We start from the raw sequence: 26,178 nt of genomic DNA, 5'->3' as shown, positions 1-26,178 counted from the left end.
CTGTCTGGGAAAACTCAGGAACCTGTTGTTCCACCTAAAGAAATCTGGCCTGTCCCCAAGCAAAAAGAAATATATCTAACAAGGGTTCAAAACCCTCAAAGGCACCATCATAACATCATCCCCATACAAGAATGATTTGGTGGAGGCCTTAGAAAAAAGAAAAAAATCTGAAAGAAAGAAAAATTCAAATAAGGATCAGAAGTCTGCCAACCAACCTGCAAAGAAAATCAAAACATCAAAGAAAAGGGCTGTTAAACGCTACATCCAATTCGAAGAAGAAGAAGGTTCTATTGATTCAGGAGAATCTGTGCTGGAAACACCTGTTGTAATGGAACATCCCGGTGACGTCGAAGTACCTTGTATGTCCTGTGATGTATTATTTTCAGCTGACCACCGGGGAGAGCTTTGGGGACAGTGTATCATGTGCGAGGGTTGGGCACACTACGATTGTGCCGGGTCTGAAAAGGACGTTTATGCTTGTGACTTTTGTAAATAAATTGCATAAAATATATTATTTATAATTTGACAGTGTAATTCTTATAAAATATTAGTCAGAACTATATAAAAATATAAATAATTTGTACATTAGTACGTGCCATCCTTTTTAATACTGCATTAAAGTTTCCTTCAATTATTGTGGGGGCTCATAATACCAGCACAAACGATGTTTTACAAAATTTGACTTGTTTTGCTTCTTTTGAAATTTAGCACATTCAAAACTATCATGACCTGACAAGGTTGTTATTTTGAGAATGTGTAGTAAACATTCAAAAGTTTCATTTTCTATCTGAATGTAAACAATGAAACTCAAAAATACTATTTAATAGAATAAAAACTAAATGGGGGCTCATAATACTACCTTTACCTTATCAATCATTTACCACCGAAAAAACTTCCGTTGCCCTTTAAAATTAGGATTTATGACGAAATAATTAAACGAACACGAACATCCATGCCATAGGGGCACCTATCCGGACGGGCTACGAACCCGCGACCTTTTCAGTGGCCGGCAAGAAGTTTTCCACGCCGCCACCGAAGTTTATGAGACAGATGCAAGTCTTTGCGCTTGTAAGCAGATAAGCAAGCGTTGCTGACCGTTTGGTAGATGAGGCAATATACAGGCAGTAGCACAACTATAGCCACGCAGCTTCCGAAAGCTATCTTCATCGTCAAAATAAAAAATCTTTTTTTGAGCTGGAGCTGCGACTGAGTTGGCTGCTTGCACAAATTAAGAACCACAAAAGAATCTAACAATATTTGCTTATTTTAATTTTCTATTGTTCTCACGCAATTTTAAACGCACATCAGAGAGTGGTAAAAGATGGCATTGAAGAAAAATCCTGGTCCTTCACCCACAAAATTCGACAAACGTGTTTACTTGTAATTTTCTTAAAATATTCATTTCTGTGAAAAAAATACACACGATTTATTTTTATCTCAGGTTCTGGCGATCATAAGGAATGAATGGTCTTCAATGAGACGTTCCATACCACTGACCTTGTAAAGTAAGAATGACTTGCGATTCCGAAGCAAACATTTTGATGAATGTCCCTAACATCCTGGCGTCCTGAACATCTTCGAGAAAGAAACCTTGTAGAAACTTTTTGGCGGAAAACCTTTTTCACCGCAGCGAATCGGCTTTTTTGCCAAAGGCCCTCCAAAGAAAATCGAAGCGATGCAACCCTTCCTGTTGGCCCAGATATCGTCATTACAATATCCCCTTGGACCCAATGCTGGCGTGTGAGGTAATTAATGGCTATTCTTTGTTGGAGTGGGTGAGGCACAGTAAATTTATAAAGCAATGGTTGAATGTTCATTGACCAAGAATGAGCAAAGATACTTGGATATGTACTTGACATTAAATTTTTTTTTGGCGATTATGAATATGTATTTACCAATTTAAAACATGGACCCCGAGTGACGTGATTGTGTTGATGGTGGACCATGATCGAAAAAGTATATAGATATGGATAAAATACCCAAGGCTCACTGTTCGTAAACAAAAAATGAGAAAGCGTAAATTACCTTTACTTGTCGTAATGTTCCACTCCTATCGCCCATTGATAAGAGTGTATTTTACATTGTTCATTTCTTGTATGCATTGCATGGGACCGAGAAAAAAGCAATCGATTTAGGCTACACTCTGTATGCCGACGAATTTTCAAAATTTTATCTTTTCATTTCAGCCTGAAGCTATTTAACGAAGTCTCGCCGCTAGCATTTCATATTGTTGTTGTTGACCCTATTAGATGACAGAATTGATTCCATACAAAACTGTATCTACTAGATTTTCCGGAAAGATTCAAATTGCAATATTCATTTCGGTAAAATCACCCATTTTCCATGAGGTTATTTTGGGGAACTACTTTCCCAAAATATCAAAAGTATCGTTACCTGATTTTGTGTACTTCAGTGGTTCAATGAAATTTCTGCGGGATCGGAACATTTCAGAGTATTGGATGGGTCGGACTTGTTTTATAAGCGTTACACAAAGAATTGCCTTGGATGATAATGTATGCATTTAATCTCTCCAGTCTAAATGGACCCATATGTGAGTAATTGCTGTCACTACTACTAGAAGACAGGATTTACCAGCGCAGAGCCACGACGATTGTCGCTGGTTACCACCATTTTGAGAACACAGGTCATTAAAGATAGTGGCTACAAAATCAAAATGGAAGTGGTGAATACAGAGGACATGGAGGGCAGTGTTCAAATGCACATACATACTATGTCGTGCCTTGGATTGTACATAAACTTACGCTCTGACGCTATTATGACGTCTTTAGAAACTGATGCGCAACTACTTTGCCAATGGTCGAGTCAACCAACTTGTCCATGTATATACTTAAATTAAATGATAACCGCTGTTAGAAACTATTAGCTTTCCTTTAAATGAGATGAAATGTAGATATTTGTGATGTAGTGTCGAGTTGCATGTAGTGATATGTTGGGAGCCACAAGCATCAATTTCTAGCTCGTTACATTTTCATCATCGTACATATTTTCATGACTATTATAGCGTGATAGCATGTGGGGAACCTATTGCATGTTGGTGATTGATCACTCACGTTGGATATGGCTCGCAGAGTATTATGCAGAGGAAAGTTTGTTTGCAGAGTTTTGTGTTGCTAGGAAGTGCGGCCATTCGTGTTATTTCCCTGTTATATAACTTGCCTGGAAAGAATGTTCTCCTTTCTACTATGATGTAAGCTCGTGAGTGTATAACCTGACTGTCAAAATTTCAAGCTATTCTGATCTTCCCGCGTCCCTCATTCTGTGTTTCCTTCTTGCTTGACTTGAAAATCTACAGTAAGACCTTGTCATTCCCAGAAAAGCAACCTTTTGCCGTTAAACGGTTTTCCCAACGGGCAATGCCCGCTATTCGTGCGTGATGACTTTCTCATACGTGAGGATTGAGTCTCGACTGAAATGCGAAGAAGGACGATTTGCAAATGATGACGTAATCGCCAAGGGAAGCAACCTTGAGCGGAAGAGAGAACTGGCGAACGACAGGGGCTAACATCCAGTGTGCACACCAACACATAGACTCATGTTGGAAAACACTACATCTACATCTACATAATAACCTGAGAGCCACCTCTAGGGTGTTTGGCAGGGGTGATCAATCACCAGCATGCAGCATGCATTTGGACTCCCACATGCACACCACACCGTCCAAAAAACGTCCCGTATACTAACAAACTATACTACTATATGCTGTTAGAAATAATAATTGAATTAAGAAACATGCATTAATTTTTACATATGATAGTTCGCTACACTACAAGTCATGCAATCTATTTACGAGTTCTATTGCTGCCGTTATAATCTCTTATTGATCGTGGAAAAAATGACATTCGGAATCTGTCTGTTCTACAATCTATCTCTCTTATTTTATTCATATGATCTGATCTTCCATAGTATGTTGGCGTACGTAAGATATGGTTAACTTCGTCAGAAAAGACACTGCTCTAGAATTTATCTAAAAGGTTTAGTCTATTCTTCAATCTACGGTCCGACAGAGATTCTCATCCGAGTTTATCTAAGAGGTCAGTTACACTAAAAAGACTATCGTAACGACCTTTCACATACCTGGCAGCTCTTCTTTGCACGCGTTCTAACTCTGTTATTAAGCCTTTTTCATGAGGGTCCCAAACACTGGCAGCGTATTCCAGATGTGGCCTAACGAGGGAAAAGTAGCTAATTCCTCTCACTTTGTCGTCGCACTTTCCTAATATTCTTTTAACAAAACCCATTTTACGATTAGCTTGACCGGTTATTTCTCCAATATAGAGAATTCCACGATAGATCATTATTGAGTCTAACGCCTAGATATTTCACGGATTCAACTGCCATTAACTGCGTGCCTCGAATGATATAGTTACGCTGTAGGGAGTTATTCTTCTTCCAGCAATTCATTACGACGATTTTTTCGAAATTTAATTCTAACTGCCAAGCATCGCACCAAGCTTGGATAGCAGCATGGTCATTCGTTAGTTCATCTATATCTTTGCTGTAACGGATTTCTCTGTAAACTACAGCGTCGTCTGCAAATAATCGTAACTTACTCTACACTACTTCGCCAATGTCGTTTATATAAAGAAGGAATAGAAGTGGGCCAATGACACTACCCTGAGGAACGCCAGAAGTGACTCTAACCTCATTGGAGACTGCACCGTCTAAAGGCTCCCACACACCTAAGCGGCCGCGGTGGCGGACTAGGCCGCGCGGCAGATACTCCCGCTACGCGGGCACCGCTGTGCACACACCTAAGCGGCCACGCCTACGGAAATGTTGCACTTAAACCGAGAGCGACAAACCGACGAACTCCGACCATTTTCGAGGTAGATCTTTATCCAGAAAGTCACTTGTACAATGGAGGTGAATAATAGTTCTGATATTGAAGAGGAAGCAATACTACTAGCCACGTTAATCGACGAAGAGCGAAGGCACAGGTAATTGCTTTTTGATTCTTACCAGCTTCGGTCATACTTTAATGATCAGTTTACAAAATTGCGATATCTATTATAGAAAGAAGCGTCGGATATGGATTCATGAAATAAATCTTTCTCGAGAGGAGGAAGGAGAATTTCACTCCCTCTACAAGAAGCTAAGGGAGCATGATGACCGATTTTATTTATATTTTCGAATGGATTTAGAATGCTTTGACCAGCTTCTGCATGCTGTGAGGCACGATATCACGAAGGACTCTTCTACTGTCGGCGTCAAAATGATGTGCCGCTGTACTTTGCAAATTTATATCTGGACTTCTGTGCATGCCATAATAATGAATAATGTGTCACTTTAAAGAAAATTTTATTCTCAATTCTAATTTATTTTTTATTTTATGAAATATTAAAAATGTAGATACGCGAGTGCAATAAATGACTCACCATAAAATCAGCCGTTTTGTCAACTTCATGAACTTTGCAACTCAACCTAGGGAAAACTACTACGTCTACAACATTCATATTCCACAATATGTTACAAACATAATTATAGATTAATAAAGTGGCCTTTGCTAAGTTTTAAAACGCATATTTTGTTGTAAAATAACAAAAATGTTTAAACATTATCTAGTCCTACAGTTTACCCAGAAAGAAAAAAATAAAATTGATAGAAACACGTCTGACTTTATTTTCAATTTTTCTATGATCCGAAAAAACATGATTTTTATGTAGTATAGGTTATATACGGGCATTAAAAAATACGCCGGAGTGAACGAATGCTGCGTTGCCACGTCTTGCTCGCTAAATTTTACTTCCTGGTAACCAGCACAGGCCTGGCGCGGCCCCATATGGCAAAATGACATTAATAGAAGTTATTGACATTCACAAATATAAATATTGTTATAAATTATGGATCATAGAAAATTTTCAAATAAATGAAGAAGTGTTTCTATTAATTATATTTTTTCTTTCGGGGTAAACTGTAGGACTAGATAGTGTTTAAATATTTTCGTTATTTTGCAACAAAATATGCGTTATAATAATACGCAAAAGCCATGTTATTAATGTACTTTAATGGTTGCAACTTTTTGTACAAGATGAATGTTGTTGACGTAGTAGTTTTCCCTAGATTGAGTTACTTCATGAAGTTGACAAAACGGCTAATTTTATGGTGTGCGGAGTCATTTATTGCACTGGCGCGTCTACATTTTTGAATTTTTCATAAAACAAAAAATAAATTAGAATTAAAAATAAAATTTCCTGTAACATGACGTATTATATATAATTATGGTATGCACTGAAGTCCAGATATAAATTTGCAAATACAGTGGCATATCATTTTGACGCCAACAGTAAGTACCGAAGACCTATAGGACCAACTAGCTGTCTAGCAGTTGCACTAAGGTATGCTATCGAAAAAATAGAAGAAGAATTAAAAAATAAGTCTATTTATGTACTTTACTCGTTAGCTACGCTAAATAAAATAATGTTATTGAAATCGTGCATAAAATTATGACTTTTGAAAGCATTATTTTCTTCTGATGGATTATTCGTACATGCCAATACAGATATAATTAAATTACCAATATTTTGAGCGTAACAACAAGCAAACTTTTACTAGGTTAAAGTATTAGGCTAACATTTACTTTTGTCAAAAAGACCTTTCAAAATTTCATCGTTTTGTTTGATTGATGGAACTGGGGAATGGGTTCCTAAATGAATTACTGTAAACAAATACCAGAATATTTAAATTTAAAGACTTTTATTCATTTAAATGGTTAATCGTTTAATGAACAATACATTTACGATTTGCAGTAACTTCCTAGACCTAATGCGCTTATATTTGCAGACTTAAGTTTAAATAAGAGGAAACCGAGATATGGATACATTTTATGGCTCATTATTTTTAGACATTAGCCTCAATATAAACCTCTTCTGGTTGTTGAATGTTTTCGTAAATAAAGGTACCTACATAGTAAATAAATACGTAGGTACTTCATGCTTCCAATGGTCTATACAACAGCGTTGTATTTTTACGGCTAATTGGTCTCTGATGTTTCAATCCTACATTTTTTCTATAGAAGCGTCTTCCAGCATATTTGAGCATTTGCTTCACACACATTGTTAATTTCAGGTAACTAAAATATTGAAATGGCTCAGGCTCGCGAGCGATTTTCAAAAGACAAAAAAAGACTTCAATTGGAAAGTAATGCATGCGTTCTTTGATCTTTTATAAACCGAAAATGGAATTATTTCAATTATGAATCACCATCGGAGAAGGTACCTGGACAACCAATTTTTAGGGCTACAATGGGTCGAAATATACTTAAAATTTTCCTCAGGTAATTGTTTTCTGATGATTACAAAAAAACTTAGAAGCAAAGGCTAAGTCATGCAAATGTTAACAGAGACATATTTAGACAGTTTTGTGTTTTCGTAGCCCTATTTCGTCAAGGCAATCCATTGGAAAATTGAAACTTTGTAGGCGCGAGCAAACGCGGCCTGCGGCCAAACTCGACAGGTCGCGTTCGGCCGCCACCGCGGCGGCCAACCGCTGCACAGGCCGCGGCCGCGCCCGCTAGGCCGCTCTGGTGTGTGTGAACGCATTGAACGCTACATTGATAGTTGGCCGCGTACCGCGGCCGCCACCGCGGCCGCTCAGGTGTGTGGGAGCCTTAATACTACTCTTTGGACGCGGTCGCTCAAAAATTCTCTAATCCAGGAAATGACATCTTCGTCTAGACCATAAGATTTCAGTTTTATTATTAACTTTCCGTGGGGTACTTTATCAAATGCCTTTTTGAAATCAAGAAAAATCGCGTCTACTGGAATGTTGTCTTCCCCGGAGACTCGTGGGCGAAAAGCGCTAACTGAGTTTCGCACGATCTGCTTTTCCTGAATCCATGTTGATTTCCCATTAATAAGTTTTGCGCGTCTAGATGTTTCATTACCGAGCTGACTACGATGCGTTCAAGGACTTTGCAAGAGATGGACGTTAAAGATATCGGCGTGTAATTAGATGGCTGTTCCTTGTCTCCACTTTTAAATATTGGCGTTACATTAGCGATTTTCCAGTCATTAGGTAGGTACTTCGTGTTGCTTGATGGATTTACTGAATATTAACTGCAAGTAATGGGCAATTTCTGAGGCTAGTTCTTTATATACGCGAGAAGGGATTTCGTCTGGACCAGGTGATTTATTTGGACTGAGCGATTTCAATATATTTTCTATTCCGAGCGTACTAATGTCAATAGCTGGCATCTTATGTTTACAGGGATTGTCATCGGTCTCGGGTGAGTTTTCGGAAGGCTCGGTGAACACGCTCTTGAAGTAGGAATTTAATAAATTGGCTTTATCGTAACTGCTTGTCAACACATCTCCATTGTCGTTTCTCAGCGAACATACGGTAGATCGTTTACCTTTAACTTCCCTAACATATGACCAAAATGCTTTTGGGTTATCCTGTAACTGCTCTACTAGTGTTTTTCTTTTAAAATTCGTGAATGCATTCCTGAACGCTTCCTTCGTGGCGGCTTTAGTCATCCAATATTTTTTAACTCTTAGCTCGCATTCATTAGCGGATTAATCAAGCTGACTTTTTTCGTTTTAGCATGACGCGCTCTCTGTCGCCTCAATGATTTTCTCACTTCCGCGTCGTACCATCTCGGTTCGCTGCCTTCTATTACTTTTTTACTAGGGATGTAGCTATTTATTCACGATGTTACGAGTAAATGAAAGGCTTTCCAAATATTCTCTACATTTAAGTCTAATACTGATTCTTGAAACTCGGGGAAAGCATTTTTCAGATGACTCTTAAACCCATCAAAATCAGTTCTTTTAAAAATGAAAACTTTACGCTCTTTTTTAAAGTTTACAGCGGTATTTAGAGAAAACTTTGCAGTTAATACCCTATGGTCACTTATTCCTTCGACAGTGCCAACGTTTATTACCTGATGTGGTATATTTGTCGCTAATAAATCAAGAATACTTTCTCCTCTGTTTGGTGCGGACGCTTTTTGAAACAAAAACGTCTAGCACAAAATTGCACATAACATCTAGCGTTTTGCGCGTCTAGGTGTTTCATCGCCGAGCTGACTACGATGTGTTCATGGACCTTGCATGAGATGACGTTAAAGATATCGGCCTGTAATTAGATGGCTGTTCCTTGTCTCCACTTTTAAATATTGTTGTTACATTAGCGATTTTCCAGTCATTAGGTACTTCGTGTTGCTGGATGGATTTACTGAATGGTAACTGCAAGTAGGGGTCAATTTCTGAAGCTACGTTACTACGTTAATTGATAACCGTTTGCTAATTTCTGCCCTCTGCACTTGCGGATTTGTGCTTTGTAATAATACTAGCCTTTCGTTGCGTTGTTTTTTTCACGCATGTGTCGACGTGCTCTTGCTTATATAATTATTTATTGACTTTATATTCGATGACCATGGAGTGGACTCTTAATTTATCAGGTGGTGGTAATTTCCTAGCACTCTTTGGAGAGGCAGCGCATGGAATACCTTCATTTAGCATGCTGTGCGTGTGTTTATGTGCGTGGGAAGAAATAAATGAATACTACCGCGCGTATGCTTGGCCCACTGCACGCGTATAGAGGAGGTCTTGTCCCGTCGAAGCTCTCGTGCTATCGCTCGTCGAAGCTCTTCGGAAAATAACAGATATAGCTAATCGTAAAATGAGTTTTGTTAAAAGAATATCAGGAAAGTGCGACGACAAAGTGAGAGAAATTGGCTACTTTTCCCTCGTTAGACTCCATTTAGAATACGCTGCCAATGTTTGGGACTCTCATTGAAAAGGCTTAAAAACAGAGTTAGAACGCGTGCAAAGAAGAGCTGCCAGGTACGTGAAATGTCGTTACGATAGTCTTGTTAGTGTAACTGACCTCTTAGATAAACTCGGAGGGGAATCTCTGTCGGACCGTAGATTGAAAAATAGACTAAACCTTTTAGATAAATTCAAGAGCAGTGTCTTTTCTGACGAAGTTAACCATATCTTACGGACGCCAACGTACTACGGAAGATCAGATCATATAAATAAAATAAGAGAGATAGATTGTAGAACAGACAGATTCCGAATGTCTTTATTCCACGATCAATAAGAGATTATAACGGCAGCGATAGAACTCATAAATAGATTAGATGACTTGTAGTGTAGTTTACTAACTTCTGTAAAACTTAATGCATGTTTCTTAATTTCATTATTATTTATAGCAGCATATGGGATAGTATAATTTGTTAGAATGCGTGACGTTTTTTGGACGGTGTGGTGTGCATGTGGTAGTCCAATTGCGTGCAGGTGATTGATCACCCCCTGCCAAACACTCTAGAGGTGGCTCGCAGGGTTTCATGTAGATGTAGATGTACTTACGTTTTCACTTGTGCTGCATTTGGATTGGTATTCCAATAGATGGCTGTGCAGCGCGTAGATATCTTAAGGGTGATCGATTTATTATTCTTATTTTCAATGGAGCATATCCAATCTCACGCTATACGAATATCATTGAACAGTCAAGGTTTCGATGGCTTACATGATCGCGAATGTAAAAGTCGTTTGACAGCCTTAATTATTTGTTTAGCTACTTCACTTTAGTGGAATAGGGATCGCTCAGGCTGCCAGCGACGCCAGCGGTACTTTTGCAAACGCATTTAAATGAGTTTGTGTTGACAACGCATTTTTGCTGCTGGCTGTTGAATCATCCTCTGATATTGTTGTAATAACAATGTAGTCTTGGCTCATCGCACCGAATGAGCGTTTGGCCGGAAGTGAGAAAATGGTGAAATCTCTCACCTACGGCGAACACTCTTACATGTACATACATATGTACTTACATCTACGCCATGAGTATTTCCCCGCATCGATAAGCGCGTGGCCGCAGGTTTTGAGATAAAGGGAAAAGCTCTTACGTCCACCTCAACCCGAAGAAGAGCCAGGTCATCCAGTTCGCCAGGAAAAAGAATAGAACATTTTATTCACCAGTCTAGTACGGGAGAACGCGAATAAACCGCAGTGCAACAGTCAAATTCCTAGGGGTGACTCTAGACAAAAAAACTAACATGGCAAGCAAATACCGCGGCTTCCACTAACAAGGCGAAAGGCGCAGCTGCAGCCATACATTCTCTCCTTAAAAGTCCACACATAGCTCTGGAAACCAAAAAAGTCCTTTACACAGCGATGATCACACCGATCATCACATACGGCTACCCCGCTTGGGGCTCAATTGCTAAAACCCACTTAAACAGGCTCGAGGTCCTTCAGAACCGGGCTTCGAGAACAATCACAGGCGCACCATGGTTCGTCCGCAACACCTATATACACGACCTACATATGATTTTATGATCGTCGCACTCTGAAATATTCCCAGCTGACAAATTCGTTTCCCTCTGATTCTCAGTTGCTCAAGCAATCTAAGCCTAGCGCGCAGCTCCCGAGCCTCTAGCGGCTCCCAGCCTATTTCGTTTACAATCTGTTTTACGCTTTCTGTAAGACCGTTGCAGTTTTTGACGAATGGCTCCGCTTTCCTTTGTAGTTTATTAAGCTCACGGGCTAATTCTTTCTGCACTGGATCCCATGCATTCGTTGCATATTCAAGGAGTGGCCGGACGAGCACGAAATAGCAATTCTCTTGCACTTTTTCGACTCTTCCCACAATACGATCGACGAATCCTGTCTTCAAAGAGTTTTGGAGTAAAACTCCAGCCTCACATGCCCTAGCGGATAGAGTGCAGTGAGGAAACTCGCCTTCAAGCACAAATTTTGAGTTTTCGTTCGGGCTCCTTGGCGAGGTTGTTCCTCTCTTTAGATTCATATTTGGACTTAGCACCTACACGTTAAGTTGATGTGGCTCTGTAGTTGAGTAGGTTTGTTTCACTGGCATTAGTCGCGCTTATGTTTTGGGGGGGTTCCAATCCGAAGTAATAATATTTTTTCATTTTTTAAAAGAATCATTCTTAACATCAACATAATAGACACAGTTGACTCGATAAATAATTAAAACAGATTGTTTTCAACGACAAAATTTATTAAAATAATGATTACCTACATTAACACATTAATTTCTTAGCAGGTTCATTCACTGAGAGAAAATAAGCAGAGGAAGTGGCAGAGGATATATCATCATACATTTTCGGCTAATTACGGTCCAATCTCAGATGAGAAAAATTCCAACTCATATTAACCAGAATTCTCTCAAAATGACCAGATACATTCGTGGTTCAAATAATTTTGATAACCCTAGAGATAGTTTTAATTCGATCGATATCATAGTTTTCAAATTTCTAGTACCTAATCATAAAAAATTGTGGGAATTTACGAGAAAAGAAAGGACAAACGCTTTCCTGACAGTGGGTTTGATAACCGCAATTTATTTATTACAAATTACTGCAAGTAGGCTATTGTAGATTGAAGCAAATGAATGAAAAGTCAACCTATGCAATAAGAAAGTAAAAAAGCTGTGAATACATCCCTAGTATAAAAAATACATTAATTCTAATATCATACAACTAACAAATGAAGATTGACCCATATAACCAAATTTCAAACTCCCCATAATAAACGTCAACCAAGAATCGATGAACACTGGTTCTTAAAAATTGTAGTATTTACGGGGAAATTCATAAAAAGATCTTCTGGTAGGCTGCTTCACCCCTTTATTCCTCTACGTAGGAAGACTTCTTACAAAATCTCGATTTTCTGTTTCTTGAACTTAATTTTGAATTAATGATCGTTCCTTCCCAGGAAGTGCGGCGAGTCCAGCTTTAGACCTATTTCCTTCCAACCTCGACCTTTTGTAAAGGCTTTGCGGACCTCACATAACCCATTTATAGTTAATAAACTATTTTAATTTCTCCTGGTGATTCGTATTGATGAATTCTTCTCTGGTTTCCAACCAGGTTAATTCTTTCATATAAGCCGACGTTTCGGAAGACGACTTCTCTTGCATTTTCAAGGTGCTTTATTTACTCAATGAAAGTCCAATTTCGCACTGATTGCGGGTAAGTGCAGTCAGGGGCGCTGCTAAGAACTAAGGCTGAGGGGGGGGGGGTTGGGTTTTAGGCGCGACTAATACTTAGGGGTGTATGGGGTATGGCATACCCGCCAGGGTAAGTGGGAGTTGCGGGGGCCTCCTCCAGAAAATATTTAAGATTCACGGTTCAAAATGACTAGTTTTACCGCTTTATGAGAGATATTTGATAAATCCCAACACTATTCTGTAAGTAATAATAATCCATTAAGTATAATGGATTAAACTTAAAAATTTCTCTGAGCTCTGGGGGGTTCCCCCATTCGCTGCGCCACTGAGTGTAGTGTAGTGTTTCAGAGTTTAAAGTATCATTTTAACCATGGGGATCCCACACTGAAGTAGCTTATTCTAATACATGTCGAACCATAGTCATGCAGGCCAATTGTTTGGTTTCTTTTTTACTCTCTTTTATATTTCTCAAGACCCAATGCAGAGTTTTATGGATTTTCCCACCACCTGGTCAACATACATTCCCCATTCAAGTTTGGATGTCAAATCAACCCCCCCAAGTATTTAAAATCGTTGAAGTTGGCAATATTTTCCCGAAACGATCTTGTTTCTTCTTCTCGTGAATGTAATTTTTTGGCATTTTCTCGCATTAACATTCATTTTGTTGGTGATTAACCATGAAGATATTTTATCTAAGTCATTTTGAAGGGTACACCGGTATTCACTGCTTTCGATCCTTCGTAGATTATGCAATCATCCTCAAAAAGGCGTGTTTTGGAGTTCCCCCCAAAAAATCGCACACCATCGTTTACTCTTACCCTCTGGGATCAACCTTTAAAAAATCCCTAATCCATGGTTCAATCATATCATCTATCTGTAGCCTATTTATTTTCCATACCAATGGAACTTGTGGCACGGTATCAAAACTTTTTTAAATCAATTATCACCATATGTACTTCACTACCTTGATCCAGAACTTTAACAATGTCTTCCGATAAACTCAGTATCAGGGTCTCCCAAGAAAAGCCCATCCTGAAACCACGCTGATACAAGAATAGCCGGACAATGTTTATCCCAGAATTCGCGCAAGTACCTGGCGATAACCTTTTCAATTAATTTGCACACGACTGACGTTAACCTTACTGGTCTATAATTTAACCTACCTTATTTTTACCTACCTACCTACCACCGGCCGGCCTCGGTGGCGCCGGGGTAAAGTCCCCGACTGCCAACCTAGAGGTCGCGGGTTCGAATCCCGCCTGGGTGGCTTGACTACCATCCAGGGCATGGATGTTTGTGAATGTCTAACAAGTTAATTGTAAGGGAGGACAACTCTGTCCTAAATTCGCTTGTATAATAAAGACAAATTATTATTATTATTTTTATCACTCCCCTTGAAAATGGTTATGACGGTTGCCATTTTCCCGTCGGATAGCAAGTCCATATTGTTTAGTGCGACTAAAAAAAGTCTTCTAATTTAAGAAACTATTGCTTCATCCCCTAGTTTCAATGCATCCATGGGCACATTATCAGGCCCCATTAATTTATTTTTTCTGCTGTTTCCGCATTAGTTTTAATATTTCACTATCTGTCTCACAAATAGCTATAAGAGCAAGGTGGAAATTCTGCCATTTTAACCCAAATAAAAATGACCACAGTAAAATCACGCATGAGCTTGGATAAAAATTTTGTAGACATAGGTGACCATTATTTCGGTCATAAATGAATAATTATTGATAGTCGTGGGATTAAATAGTGTTAAGAATTTATTTTTCAAATCAATTCCGCTAATTTCCACTACGCGAATGGATCTGTTTCGAAATGAATGTGATAAAGTAGATAGAGTCATCGTTTGATTACCAAGCCGTTTAGAAATATTTGATATTAACTTTTCCTTGTGTAATCTGCACAGTGTGTGTTAATGTTAAAAATTCCTCTCGTAAAAAATGAATAAATTACGATTACTTCCTACTCGAACTCTTCACCGCAACTTCCGCGCTAAGGATGGACCTGATCGGCTGCGGAGCCACGTATGACGTAAAAATGGTGAGGCCAAAGAGAGGAAAAATCTCGCCACGGAGCCGGAAGGGAAACAATCCCGACGGCACAACGCGTGCGCAGAAGGCAGTCTCCTCAGTGCATTTGTGCCATCCGTTAATATGAAATCCACTCGGCCTTTTGCTCGTGGAGTTTGACTACAGCCTGGTCGCGTCTGCGTCCGTCCTCGTCGACTCCTGGTGCCGCGAAGGCTAAGGATGCAGGTTGCTTCATGTGCCAACCTTCCAAGTTTTCACCGACCCGGCTCCATCAGTTCAGTGGGGCTCGTGGGTGTCTGCATATTATTGGAAACGACAGTGCACACGTAGTTACTTTCGTTGTTTATCTTTTCGACCGCCCAAAAGCGCATTTCGTTAACGAAAAGACTTTGTAGTGGATGTTTTGATTGGCGACGTAATAGCAACCTTGACCGATCTGTCGTGAGTTCACGGCATGTGGAAACGCAAAAGCTATCGCCCACTTGTGACGTCATTGTCAGTGCTGTTCACTTACTAGTTTCGGGACCTTGGGTAAGAAATGTAAGTAGAGAGGGCGGGTGGCGAAACTTCTGTTAACGTGTGTATCTACTAGAAAGCTACGATAGAATAAGAATCACCGAATCCGAAAGTGTTTAGCCCTAAGTTACTTCCTTAATGGGCGTGTCGATGACATCGGAAAATACATTGCCAACGGTTGCATCATCGTGAGTACGCATTTTCATGCGTACAACTTAATGAGGAAAAATTACTTAGAAATTTTCTCTTTATAATTAAACTTTGGGTTCCTAGGAAAAAATAAGTTCAGTAAAAAATTGATCAGACAAAAATGAATTCAATGGAAACAAATCGGTCCAGCGGAAAAACCCGGGTCAAAATAAAACAAAATTTAGTCAAAATGAAACGGTGTTTCTTCAGGACTGTGAAACGGTTCAGGAATTTCTCAACCGGACAGCCCTTGTTTCAACAGTGGCTATAATCAGCTGAAGATGGGCGAGGTTAGTTCAATAGTCAGTGATTGGTCTTGGTGGCCACGCACTAAACTGAATAACAATCGAATGTCGCTGGGCGCTATGAAGTAAAGAGCAGCGGAAGTAGTGCGGGTCGACTTCCTAATAACATGAATTGGGAAGTAACCATTGCATGCATTTGGAGTGGATAAAACTTTTGTCATTTAAGGTCCAATCTGCCAAGTCCCTCTCTCATCCGAATAGAAAGAAATTATTTCGACGCTGCGCGACTTCGCGTTTATGTAATTTACAGTGGAACGCAATTCTGGAGGTCCTTCTCAATATGGCGAGATGCGCAATCACTCGTAGTCACTTGTTTAAGGTTGAGCGGAAACGTTCGATTTGTAGAGCTCGATGTGCACGGGAGTGTTTTGATAAATGGGAAATTATTTGCAGGGGGACTGTGTTTCTCGGGTCCAATGCGGAGCGCAGACTATGAGACCCTGTTGGACCCCATTCAGCGGAGGTTCGGGCCTCGCGTCGGGGCCTTCGTCTCCGCCCCCGCCATCCTCGGAGACATCTTGCGGAGTGCCGCCGTACTATCCTCCCTCGGTGAGTCGCGTTTCTCAATTGAGACAAATATTTTGCTAAGTACTCTGCCGCCTCTGCCGAAACCTTAGCCAAGCTCATTGCAAAAAGAGAGGTTGGCTAAGGACCTCAGCTAACACCCGTAGACATTGCTTCCCGCTCATTCCAAAACACCACAATTTCACCTCAAAGCCTAAACCATCCCAGCGACGCAGGCCGAGTCAAAGTTCCAATTCCCCCACTTACAGGATATCAGGCCCAGGAGACCACTAGGCATCTCCACTTGACCCTTCCGTTCCTTATTTCATCAAAGACTCTGCATCATCCAGGCAATCTGGACTCATTCCCAGCGGGCGCAACCTCCTCGTGCTCTTAACTCGTCAATCCCTCACGAGGAACACCTCCATTCCTTACACCACTTCCTTTAGCGAAGACCTTCCCCATCCATCGGCTTTATAGTCCGGCTGACGGAGCTCTCTCGATCCAAAAATGCTTTTAATTACCAAAACAACACACGTCTAAGATGCCTAGGAGTGCCAATGTTTCCATCCTATGCCAATCTCTTCATGACTGCTCACCGCATTTGTAATAATTCACCCTCCCCACATCAAGAAGCCACACAACACCTTCTCCAAGCCCTCGTGAAGCGGGGCTATCCGGAGCCTCTTCTCAAAAAGAAAATTCTGTCACCGTCAGATGAACACACGCACCGAGACAAAGCCGACTGAACCTCACCACCACGTAATGTAGATGTTTCCTGGCACAAAAACATATATCCTGAGAGACCTCGACTCAATCGTCAGCGCAAACCATCCAGTCTCCTCCCCCCCCCCCCCTTCGAGGTGGAATGCAGAGTTAAAGGGAGTCTAAGGAATGCAGAGTTCTGTCTAAGGGAGCCGAATTGAGAGAGAGTATGTAAATGGTGGGTTTTGTTTTTATAGCAAAGCAGTCATGGCGCTGTATTTTTTGCCGTTTATTTCCGAGGCATTCCACAGTAATCCTTGAAAAAGGGAAAGTAGAGAAGTCCTCAGTGTTATTAATACTAATCTTGTGCGATCGTGAAGGCAGAGAGGCTGTCTACGTTTGATTGAACAAGATTTCGCATGGCGTTCCTCAATTCGCTTGCACTCTTCGTTCGCAGGGTCTGCGTTGGCCGTGGTGCTGGACATGAGCTGGTCACTGTCCGTGGTGGGCACGGCCGTCTTTGCTGCCATCTACACGCTCCTCGGCGGACTATTCAGCGTCGCCTACACGGACGCAGCGCAAGTGTCATTTGTCACACTCGGACTCGTGAGTCACAATTTTCTCTATAATAATAAAAAGAAATGGCTCGACCTTAGCCTCGCTAAAACTCGAGAAAGGCCGGACCGATTTGGCTAATTTCGGTTTTAAAATGTTTGTGTAAGTCCAGGGAAGGTTTAAACGGTGAGAATATGATGAAGTAGGGCCCATGAGGCCCTGGAATGCACCCTGACCACTTTCCATAAGAAATACATGTAAATTTTTTTAATAGTTCCAGCAGACCTTTTTTCAATTTTACTTATTTTAATTAGTGATAATGGTCGCATACAGTTGAAACATATACCATTGGAAAGAAAAATTAATACAAATTCTTATTCTTGCAATCGATTTTCGTTTTCCACGTATTAAACGGTGAATTTTGGAAAAACATTTAAAAAATGCTGAAATTTTAGCGTTTTCGACTTACTATCCCCTTAAATTATATGATTTAACGTATAAGAAGGTAAAAGATATTACATGGGAGGGAAAGAGAGGGAAAGCAAGAATTAGAGAGGTTGAAGATAAGGAAGGTAAAATTATATGCGAACAAGTGGAAGTAAGAAAAAGATGGAAAGAATATGTGGAGGAGATATATGCAACAGATGAAAAACCTGAAGAATTGGATATAGAAAGTGAATGGGAGGCAGAGGATGGGTTTAAAGGGCCATCAATACTGAAGTGCGGAAGGCAATGAAGGAAATGAAATATAGGAAGGCTACTGGAGGGGATGAGCTTCCAATGGAATTTTTCAAATGTTTAACAGAAGAGGGAATGAATGAGGTGGTGCATTTGTGCAACAAAATATATAATACTGGGAAATGGCAGAAAGACTTCCTAAAGATTGTGATGATACCAATTCCAAAAAAGGCTGGAACAAAAAAATGTACTGAGTGCTAAATCGAAGGTTAAAAAGTATAATGGAAGAAAATCCTGGTGAGGAGCAGTTTGGTTTCAGGCAAGGAAGAGGGACGAGAGATGCCATAGGACTACTGAGGATGGTTGGTGAGAGATATATGGAAAGAGGAAAAGGAATAAGTCTGTGTTTTATAGACTTGGAAAAGACTTTTTATGGGGTAAATTGGAAGAAGCTGATGGAAATTATGAAGATGAAGAAAGTAGACTGGAAGGAAAGAAGACTAATAAAAGAATTGTATTTGGGACAAAAGGCAGCAGTGAAAGTGAATGAAAACAGGACTGAATGGGTGGAGCTAGGTAGAGGGGTTTGGCAAGGATGTTGTTTGTCTCCAACTCTGTTCAATATGTATGTTGAAGACATGATAAGTGTGACATTGAATGAAAGAGAAGAGGGAATAAGTATTGGTGGAGTAAAAATAAGATGCATTATATTTTCTGATGATATGGTGGTTTTAGCCGAGGACACAGAGTCATTGCAGATATTGATAACAGCGTTGGAGGAAGGAATGGAATGAAAATAAACGTTATGAAAACTAAAATGATAAAAGTGAGAAATGTAGATGGTATGAGGGTGGAGACAAAAGAAGGTGAAATACAGAATGTGAGAAGCTACAGCTACTTGGGAACTTTGTTAACTGAAGACTGGAAAAGTATAGGATAAATAAAAAGAAGGATAGAAATGGCGAAAGAAGTTTTCAAGAAGAAGAAGAAGAAGAGAGCCTTGTGTAACAAGGCACTGGAATTAAAATTGAGGAAGAGATTGGTGAAATGCTATGTGTGGAGTATGTTTATGTATGGATGTGAGACTTGGACGATGGGGAAGAGAGACAGGGACAGGATTGGGGCGTTTGAGATGTGTGTTTGGAGGAAGATGGAGGGAATACGGTGGACGGATCGAGTTAGGAATGAGTGAGTATTAAATAGATGAGAAAAGAACGTTGATGGACAAAATAAATCAAAGGAAGGGTGACTGGCTGGGACATTTGATGAGAGGGAATGGAATTTTGAAAGTAGCTTTGGAGGGAACGGTGGAAGCGATCAGAAGGAGGGGAAGGAGAAGGCTGAAGTTCATTGAAAACATAAAAATTGGAAGATATGGAGACTTGAAGGAGATGGCCGGAAAGAGGAGGGAATGGAGACTGCAATGGCGCGGGGGACCTGCCGAGGGTCAGAACACCACAAGATGACGATGATCCCCTTAACGACCACAAGTATTGCTGATGTAGTTTGGCATCTCTTTCTGAGTCTATTCACAAAATAAATGCTTTGAATTAGTATTTTAGAAGTTCAATTCTCATTATTTATTCACAAATTTAGGGCGCGAAAACATTATTCACTTACTTAAGAAAAATGCGGCTTTCTAACCGTGTGTATTTCTTTCCCGTGCGCCAAATGGCGGTTCCACAAAAAATGTCAAAGTTAGCATTGCATAGATTTCTTCCTCCACAATAGAATCAAAAGGAGAGATCCAAACGGGAGCGTCGAAGTTTCCGCTATGGATGCCCCTGCAAATATGTTGAAGACCAATACACCGATTTTTATAATTTTTTTAAAGGCACTTTCCGACATGATAAGACCACCAAATTCACGTGAGTGATGCCTCACCTGTGCGCCTGTGCACCGCTGCGGAAAGAAAACGGAATTTTTAATCTAAACGGTTGTAACCGTCGAATAACCATTCTTACACTACAGATAGTGAGCCGGAATTCTTATCGAGATAACTGTCGGTATTATGTATATTTATATCGCTATATTAATTACTTTTACATTAAAATTGAAAGTATACTTCGTACAGTAATTGTAATCTCTTGCTCTTTTTCCCAAATCGTAGAAGACCCTTTACCTTTCTCACCTCCTCCAGAAAAAAAAGATTCCTGGATCCACCCCTGGCCCTAGTCATCGACCGCTGACAATCATCCCCCCCACACACCTTTACTCGCATTAATTATTATTAATATGATACTCACGGCGTGATCGATCGAATCCCTACCAGATTGTGCATCTGCATATGTTGGTTTCTGCCTCGCTTATATACTGTAGGCTGGATGGGAGCTGCACTGTGATTGGCTGTCTGACTGGGTGCTTCTCTCTGATTGGCTCTCTCTTTGATGACTCTTTTCCATGCGCTGTGAAGGAAGTATCCGTCTTCTCCGAAGTATTGAAATTCAAAGGTGTTTTTTGAATTTCAATAGAGAAGACGGATACTTCCTTCACAGCGCATGGAAAAGAGTCATCAAAGAGAGAGCCAATCAGAGAGAAGCACCCAGTCAGACAGCCAATCACAGTGCAGCTCCCATCCAGCCTACAGTATATAAGCGAGGCAGAAACCAACAGCCGACACTACTCATTTAATTTCAATATGTAAATGTGAAATTCCATATTAGTTATAAGCTTCTGCTCACACAAACAAAACACTACCCACACAACATAGACAATTGCGCAAAAAATTGAAATCTCCTGTAATCTGGCTGGTTAGGGTGAAGGAATTCACCGGGACAGCGAGACAGCGCCTTCGGCGCGTTTATTATTGAATGTGAACAGCCGACACCTTCGACCTGAAGACGCTGGCAGGACAGCCAGCGAAACTGTTGTCAATCAACCAACAACCTGACGCGGAAGAAAACCCTGGAGAAATGCAGAGATCAATAAAAGAATTGCCCGTACTGAGTTCCGCCTCGCGTTTATCAAAGCCTCCTTTATCATTCAGGGAACAAATAATTTCCAAATAAATCCGTTTGGCCAAATATCTGTCTTCCTTTGTCGTTTCAGTGGGGCCTGGAATTAAAGAGGGGTTATAAGGTTATGCTCTCCGCGCCGTTATAAAAGATTTTCATTCCCAACTTCTCAAGCAATCTAAGTAAGCCTTGCGCGCGGCCTCCAGTTCTTTATCGACCCCCACCCCATTGCTTAACATCTGTGTGACGCTCTCTGTATGCCCGTAGCACTTTTTAACGATTTTCCATCGTAATGAGTACTTGGCAGCTTTCCTTTGTATTTTGTTAAGTTAACAGATAAAGCCTTTCTGCGCCGGATCTCATATGCTCACTGCCACAAATATTTCTTTCCTTGCGATGGGTTCGAAATATGATTCTCCCTTTGTCTTCGTCTGACTACTGGCCTCATTCCATACACGCTACATGTTTACATAACGACGGACGCTTTACGTAAGGGACGCGTGGAGGCGCCACCAGCATCCGCTGCCCCGGTCCATTAGAGCCAGGCCTCGCAGTATCGCCCGCGGAACCTCAGATGCACTCCGGCCAATGGCACGCGTGAAGTGTGGGAATCAGATAGATAAGGACAAGGCGCGCTGAGAGACAGTCGTCTGAATTATCCTTAGGGTTTAGATGAGAGTAGTGGGCGGGTGACGTCACTTCCATGAGCGACCAACATAGCTCGATCTTCTCAATATCTTGCGTACGATTGGCGCACCATTAGCGCAGTGCATTCAAGAAAAATCATTCAAGGCAAGCTCAGTGACCTTTCATACGTGAGTTAAGTTAAAAGCATTTTAATATTTGCGGTATTTAATTTTGATATGTGCCTAATTTTTCCTCGTGTGCTGATTGGTGTTCAAATTTTCCACGTCACTCGATAGATGCGATGTGTACACTGAAGAGGGCGCTAGCTACTCACCCCTTCCCTCCACTTCTGTCCTCACTCTCAGCATTTATCCTGATCTCTTGCAGACCCTATCTACCATTGGTCAGCAACTTTGCTGCGTTTGAAAATTTTCGCTCGCGCGACTTGGTAGGGACCGTTTTCACAAGGTCTCGTTGGAACTGCCGTGACCTCGAAATAATCGAAAGTTAAAAGCATGAAGAAGCATATTTAGAATAACATCTAGTAAAACAGACGACCAACCTCAAGTGAAAGACATCGTTCACTGTTGTTTACATGCTACGAAAAAACTTCACGAGACATTATAATACCGATCCCAATAGTAATGCGGACATTTTCAAGCACGCTATCTTACGAGGCAAAGTTAATCGACCCTCCGTCACCGCCAATCATAACCCGAGCACACGGAGTATAACCGTGAAAATCTTACGCCAGTGACTTATCCCGGAGTGAGCTCTACCCGCGCGTATCCACAATCAACCAACCTTCGGTTGCGCGTGAGACGTTGAGTGCAATGATTTTAGCGGCCTATCAACAGGGTTGGACCGAAGTACAAGATGGGAAACTGTTGGTGTGTTGGATGCACATCAGTGATAAACCGGAAGAGATTTTTGGAGAGTGGCGGCGAGGGAGTGGGCGTTGTGTTGGCCACTTGTGTTGGCACCCAGGGCCATCTGATGCAGTGCCGCGCCGGTGCATCCGTCTACTGCAACCGCCAGATTCGGAAATGCACTGACTGAGACCGCAGGAAGTCGCGCTTTCATCACCAGCCACTCTTTCGATCGACGCAGGTGAGTTAGGGCGATAAAAAACACACAACAGTGTTCCTTTTTCAACATTTAAAGTATAATGTACATGAAATATTATTATTATAGTATTTTACCGATTGTGGTAGGTTTCCATCGATTACTAAAGAAGTGATCTGGGAACCTCCCTTTCCTTCCAGCGCTGCCTTCTTCAATTCACTGTAAGGCCTTCTCTCTTTCAATCTATCTAAAAATCCTATTCTTTTCCTTCCCATCCCTCGTTTCCCTAACATTCTACCCTCTAACACCATTTTCAACATCCCCTCCCCGCTAAGTATTCGCTCCATCCATATCTTCTGTATCCTCCGTATCTCATCTAAAAGCTGCCACTCCTCGCCAACCATAACCAGCTTTTCGTAACTCTTTTCCTTTCCGTCCATTTCACATTCTCCATTCTTCTCCACACCCACATATCGAATGCCTCCAATCTTCTCTCGTCTTCTTTCTCAGTTTCCACGTTTCCGCACCGTGGAGAGCTACACCCCAGATCAAACTCTTCACTAACTTTTCCTTAAACTCTTCCATAACGATCCTATCAGAAGCTCCTTCCTCTTCATGAACGCCACCTTTGCTAATGTACCTGAATGAATACACTCAATTAGAAATTACACAGCTTTCAATTTTCCTTAACTTTAATGTTATAAATTCGTTCCGAGATTACACTATTCTGCAAAAAATAGTACAAATATTGCCTGGCTACAATTTAGGGTGTTTCTGGCTAATTTAGGGTCGCTGAATCCGAAAAGGACCTCCTTTTTTTTCTATCACCCTCCATTTTTACGAGCAACCCCTAAATTGGGGAAAACAACCCCTTATCTAAACTTATCGCTTTTTAAGGGAATTTTACTAATGTTATCTGCTTCTGATTGAGAAAAACTGACGTTCTTCGGCTATCAGGGTCAAGATAGATACAAACTTCACTGGGGCTGAAAAGATTTAGGGGTGAAAATTGAAAAAAAAACTTTAAAAAACATTAAAATAACAATTTTTCTTCGTTTTTTATGACATATGATATGTTAGCTAATGGCGAAGTTTTTAAGGGATGAATACACTGTTCACCCTATTGCCTAGTTTCTATTTTGTAAAGGATTAATATAACACAAAATATAAGAGGGGAAGGGGGTAAACGAGTGGTTTAGGAGGTGTTATAAAGAGCTGCTACAAAAATCTGGAATATGGGTTTCCTTTAAAACAGTGACATATCCAACAGGAACCGAAGGTAAATCGTGGCCGTTGTTCAGTAAAACAGCCATTAAACTTGACTTCTACGAGTCGATGAATAGCCTCTATTGGTCTGGATCATTCTTAATCGCTAATCTCCTCATCAGTCCTTCAATATCAGTGCGGAAAATCAGATCATCATTTTCATCATCCGCTGAAAAAAATTGAGTAAGGGTTGACTGTCTGCCTCTGTAATAAGAAACATTCACACTATCGGCCAAAAGATTCCACTGCTGCAAATGCGAGCCAAGAAGTTGTGCTTTACCCTTTGGTAAGTCTAAAACTTGTATTGCTCCATCTCCCTCGTGTTATGGGTTGAGGTGCCCTTTTTGACTAATCCGGGGTTATTCTATAATAGGGCTGTAATATTCATCTCGGTGGCTAGGACCTGCTTCCACTTCCGCTGTAGCTTCGTTCACGAAGATATCAGAATCATCGAGGGTGCTCGTAGCTTGAGCTTTAGGGATAGGAATAGCATCAGTATGCTTCACCGGGCAAATTGCTGACGCTAAATTCAGATAAACCATTTCAGGATTTTTTTAACCCATAGTGTCGGTTTCGCAAAAATAGCAATCCGTTAAATGGCAAGTGGGTTCAATTCAAACCATTGGCACTCTGATATTTAGGAAACGATTTCCCCAGTTAACCCATTCACAAAGACTTCTATGGCAACCGCTGCAACAGAATTTAGGGGCCCACGATTTGTCTTGGTCACCAATCTTACACCCGATATAAAGTTCATAAGATTTCCGCACAATTGCAGTCATCGCTTTCCTTTGGTCTTTAAACACTAAATCTCCACAGGTGTTTGGTGATGGTTTTCCGGGTTATGGGATGGTTTTTATAAAATGAATTGGGATGATTTTTGCAGGATCGCTGAACACCTTTTTGGCTCGCCAAATAACACGCTAAATCAAACACACGCTAGAAAAATAATGAAAGAATTTGGAAGATTATGACCCGACACCCAGGAAAGAGTGTGACGTCTGAAAAGGCCACTGGTTTATTTCATAGATGAACATCAACAAGTGCGACTGCCAAGACACATAAAGACACGAGAAAATGAAAGGGAGGTCTATTTCACATTCGTCGGCCCACGCCTTGCACATCAATCAAGCATATTTATGAGATCCGGAGCAGAAGGAATTAATCCACGAACGGCATGAAATACAGTTGGGGAAGCTGCGCAGTATGTCATACTCTACTACGGTCGTATAGAAAGCGTCACAAAGATGTTAAACGGGTAACCGATATAGACTCGAAGGCTCCGCGCTAGGATTATATTGCTTGAGCAACTGAGAATGGATATATTTCAGAGGGACGCGGAGAACATCATATTAGAATCCTAATTTATTTCCAGGTCAAACAGAAACGACCATTGGAGATAGGAATAGGGTTCGTCTTTCCACCACCGAGAAACGAATGGAATTTAATTTTCCCATGGAAAACATTCCATTTCGTTTCGCATATCATCCGTCAATTCGCGAAATCGAACATTTATTTATTTTGCCGTATATAAGCGAGTATATAATCGGCATATTTAATCATTATTTATTATTTTAGAACTTAATCTTTTTATTTGAAGAGATTAAGGTGATTAAAGTAAGATTAATTAGTACCACATTTAACAAATTCGTCTCGATAGTTACACTAGTAAGTGGACTACGCGCCATATAAATAAATAGTGATTTCATTTCATACTATTACTTACTTACTTATTTATCAGCAACATTTTCCATTTAAGGCATCACAATTGCACACGCTGACCCGATGTTCATTTATCAAGTCAGTTGGGGCCAATGTGAAGCGTCATTAGTACGTGGAAGA

The 26,178-nt window shown here is 40.6% G+C and overlaps 1 protein-coding gene across 1 annotated transcript in view; it reads left to right on the top strand.

Annotated features, from left to right (window-relative positions):
* Positions 1-26,178, top strand: part of LOC124160087 (high-affinity choline transporter 1-like) — a 215,605-nt gene that overhangs the window by 69,108 nt on the left and 120,319 nt on the right. The window contains exons 4-5 of the mRNA XM_046535807.1: positions 16,376-16,531; positions 17,649-17,797. Of these exons, the coding sequence (XP_046391763.1) occupies positions 16,376-16,531; positions 17,649-17,797 (305 nt within the window). The remainder of the gene's footprint in view (positions 1-16,375; positions 16,532-17,648; positions 17,798-26,178) is intronic.

Source organism: Ischnura elegans, chromosome 6, assembly GCF_921293095.1.
Source record: "Ischnura elegans chromosome 6, ioIscEleg1.1, whole genome shotgun sequence".
NCBI lineage: Eukaryota > Metazoa > Arthropoda > Insecta > Odonata > Coenagrionidae > Ischnura > Ischnura elegans.
The sequence above is the reverse complement of the archived record's forward strand: the minus strand, read 5'-3'. Positions and strand labels throughout refer to the sequence as shown.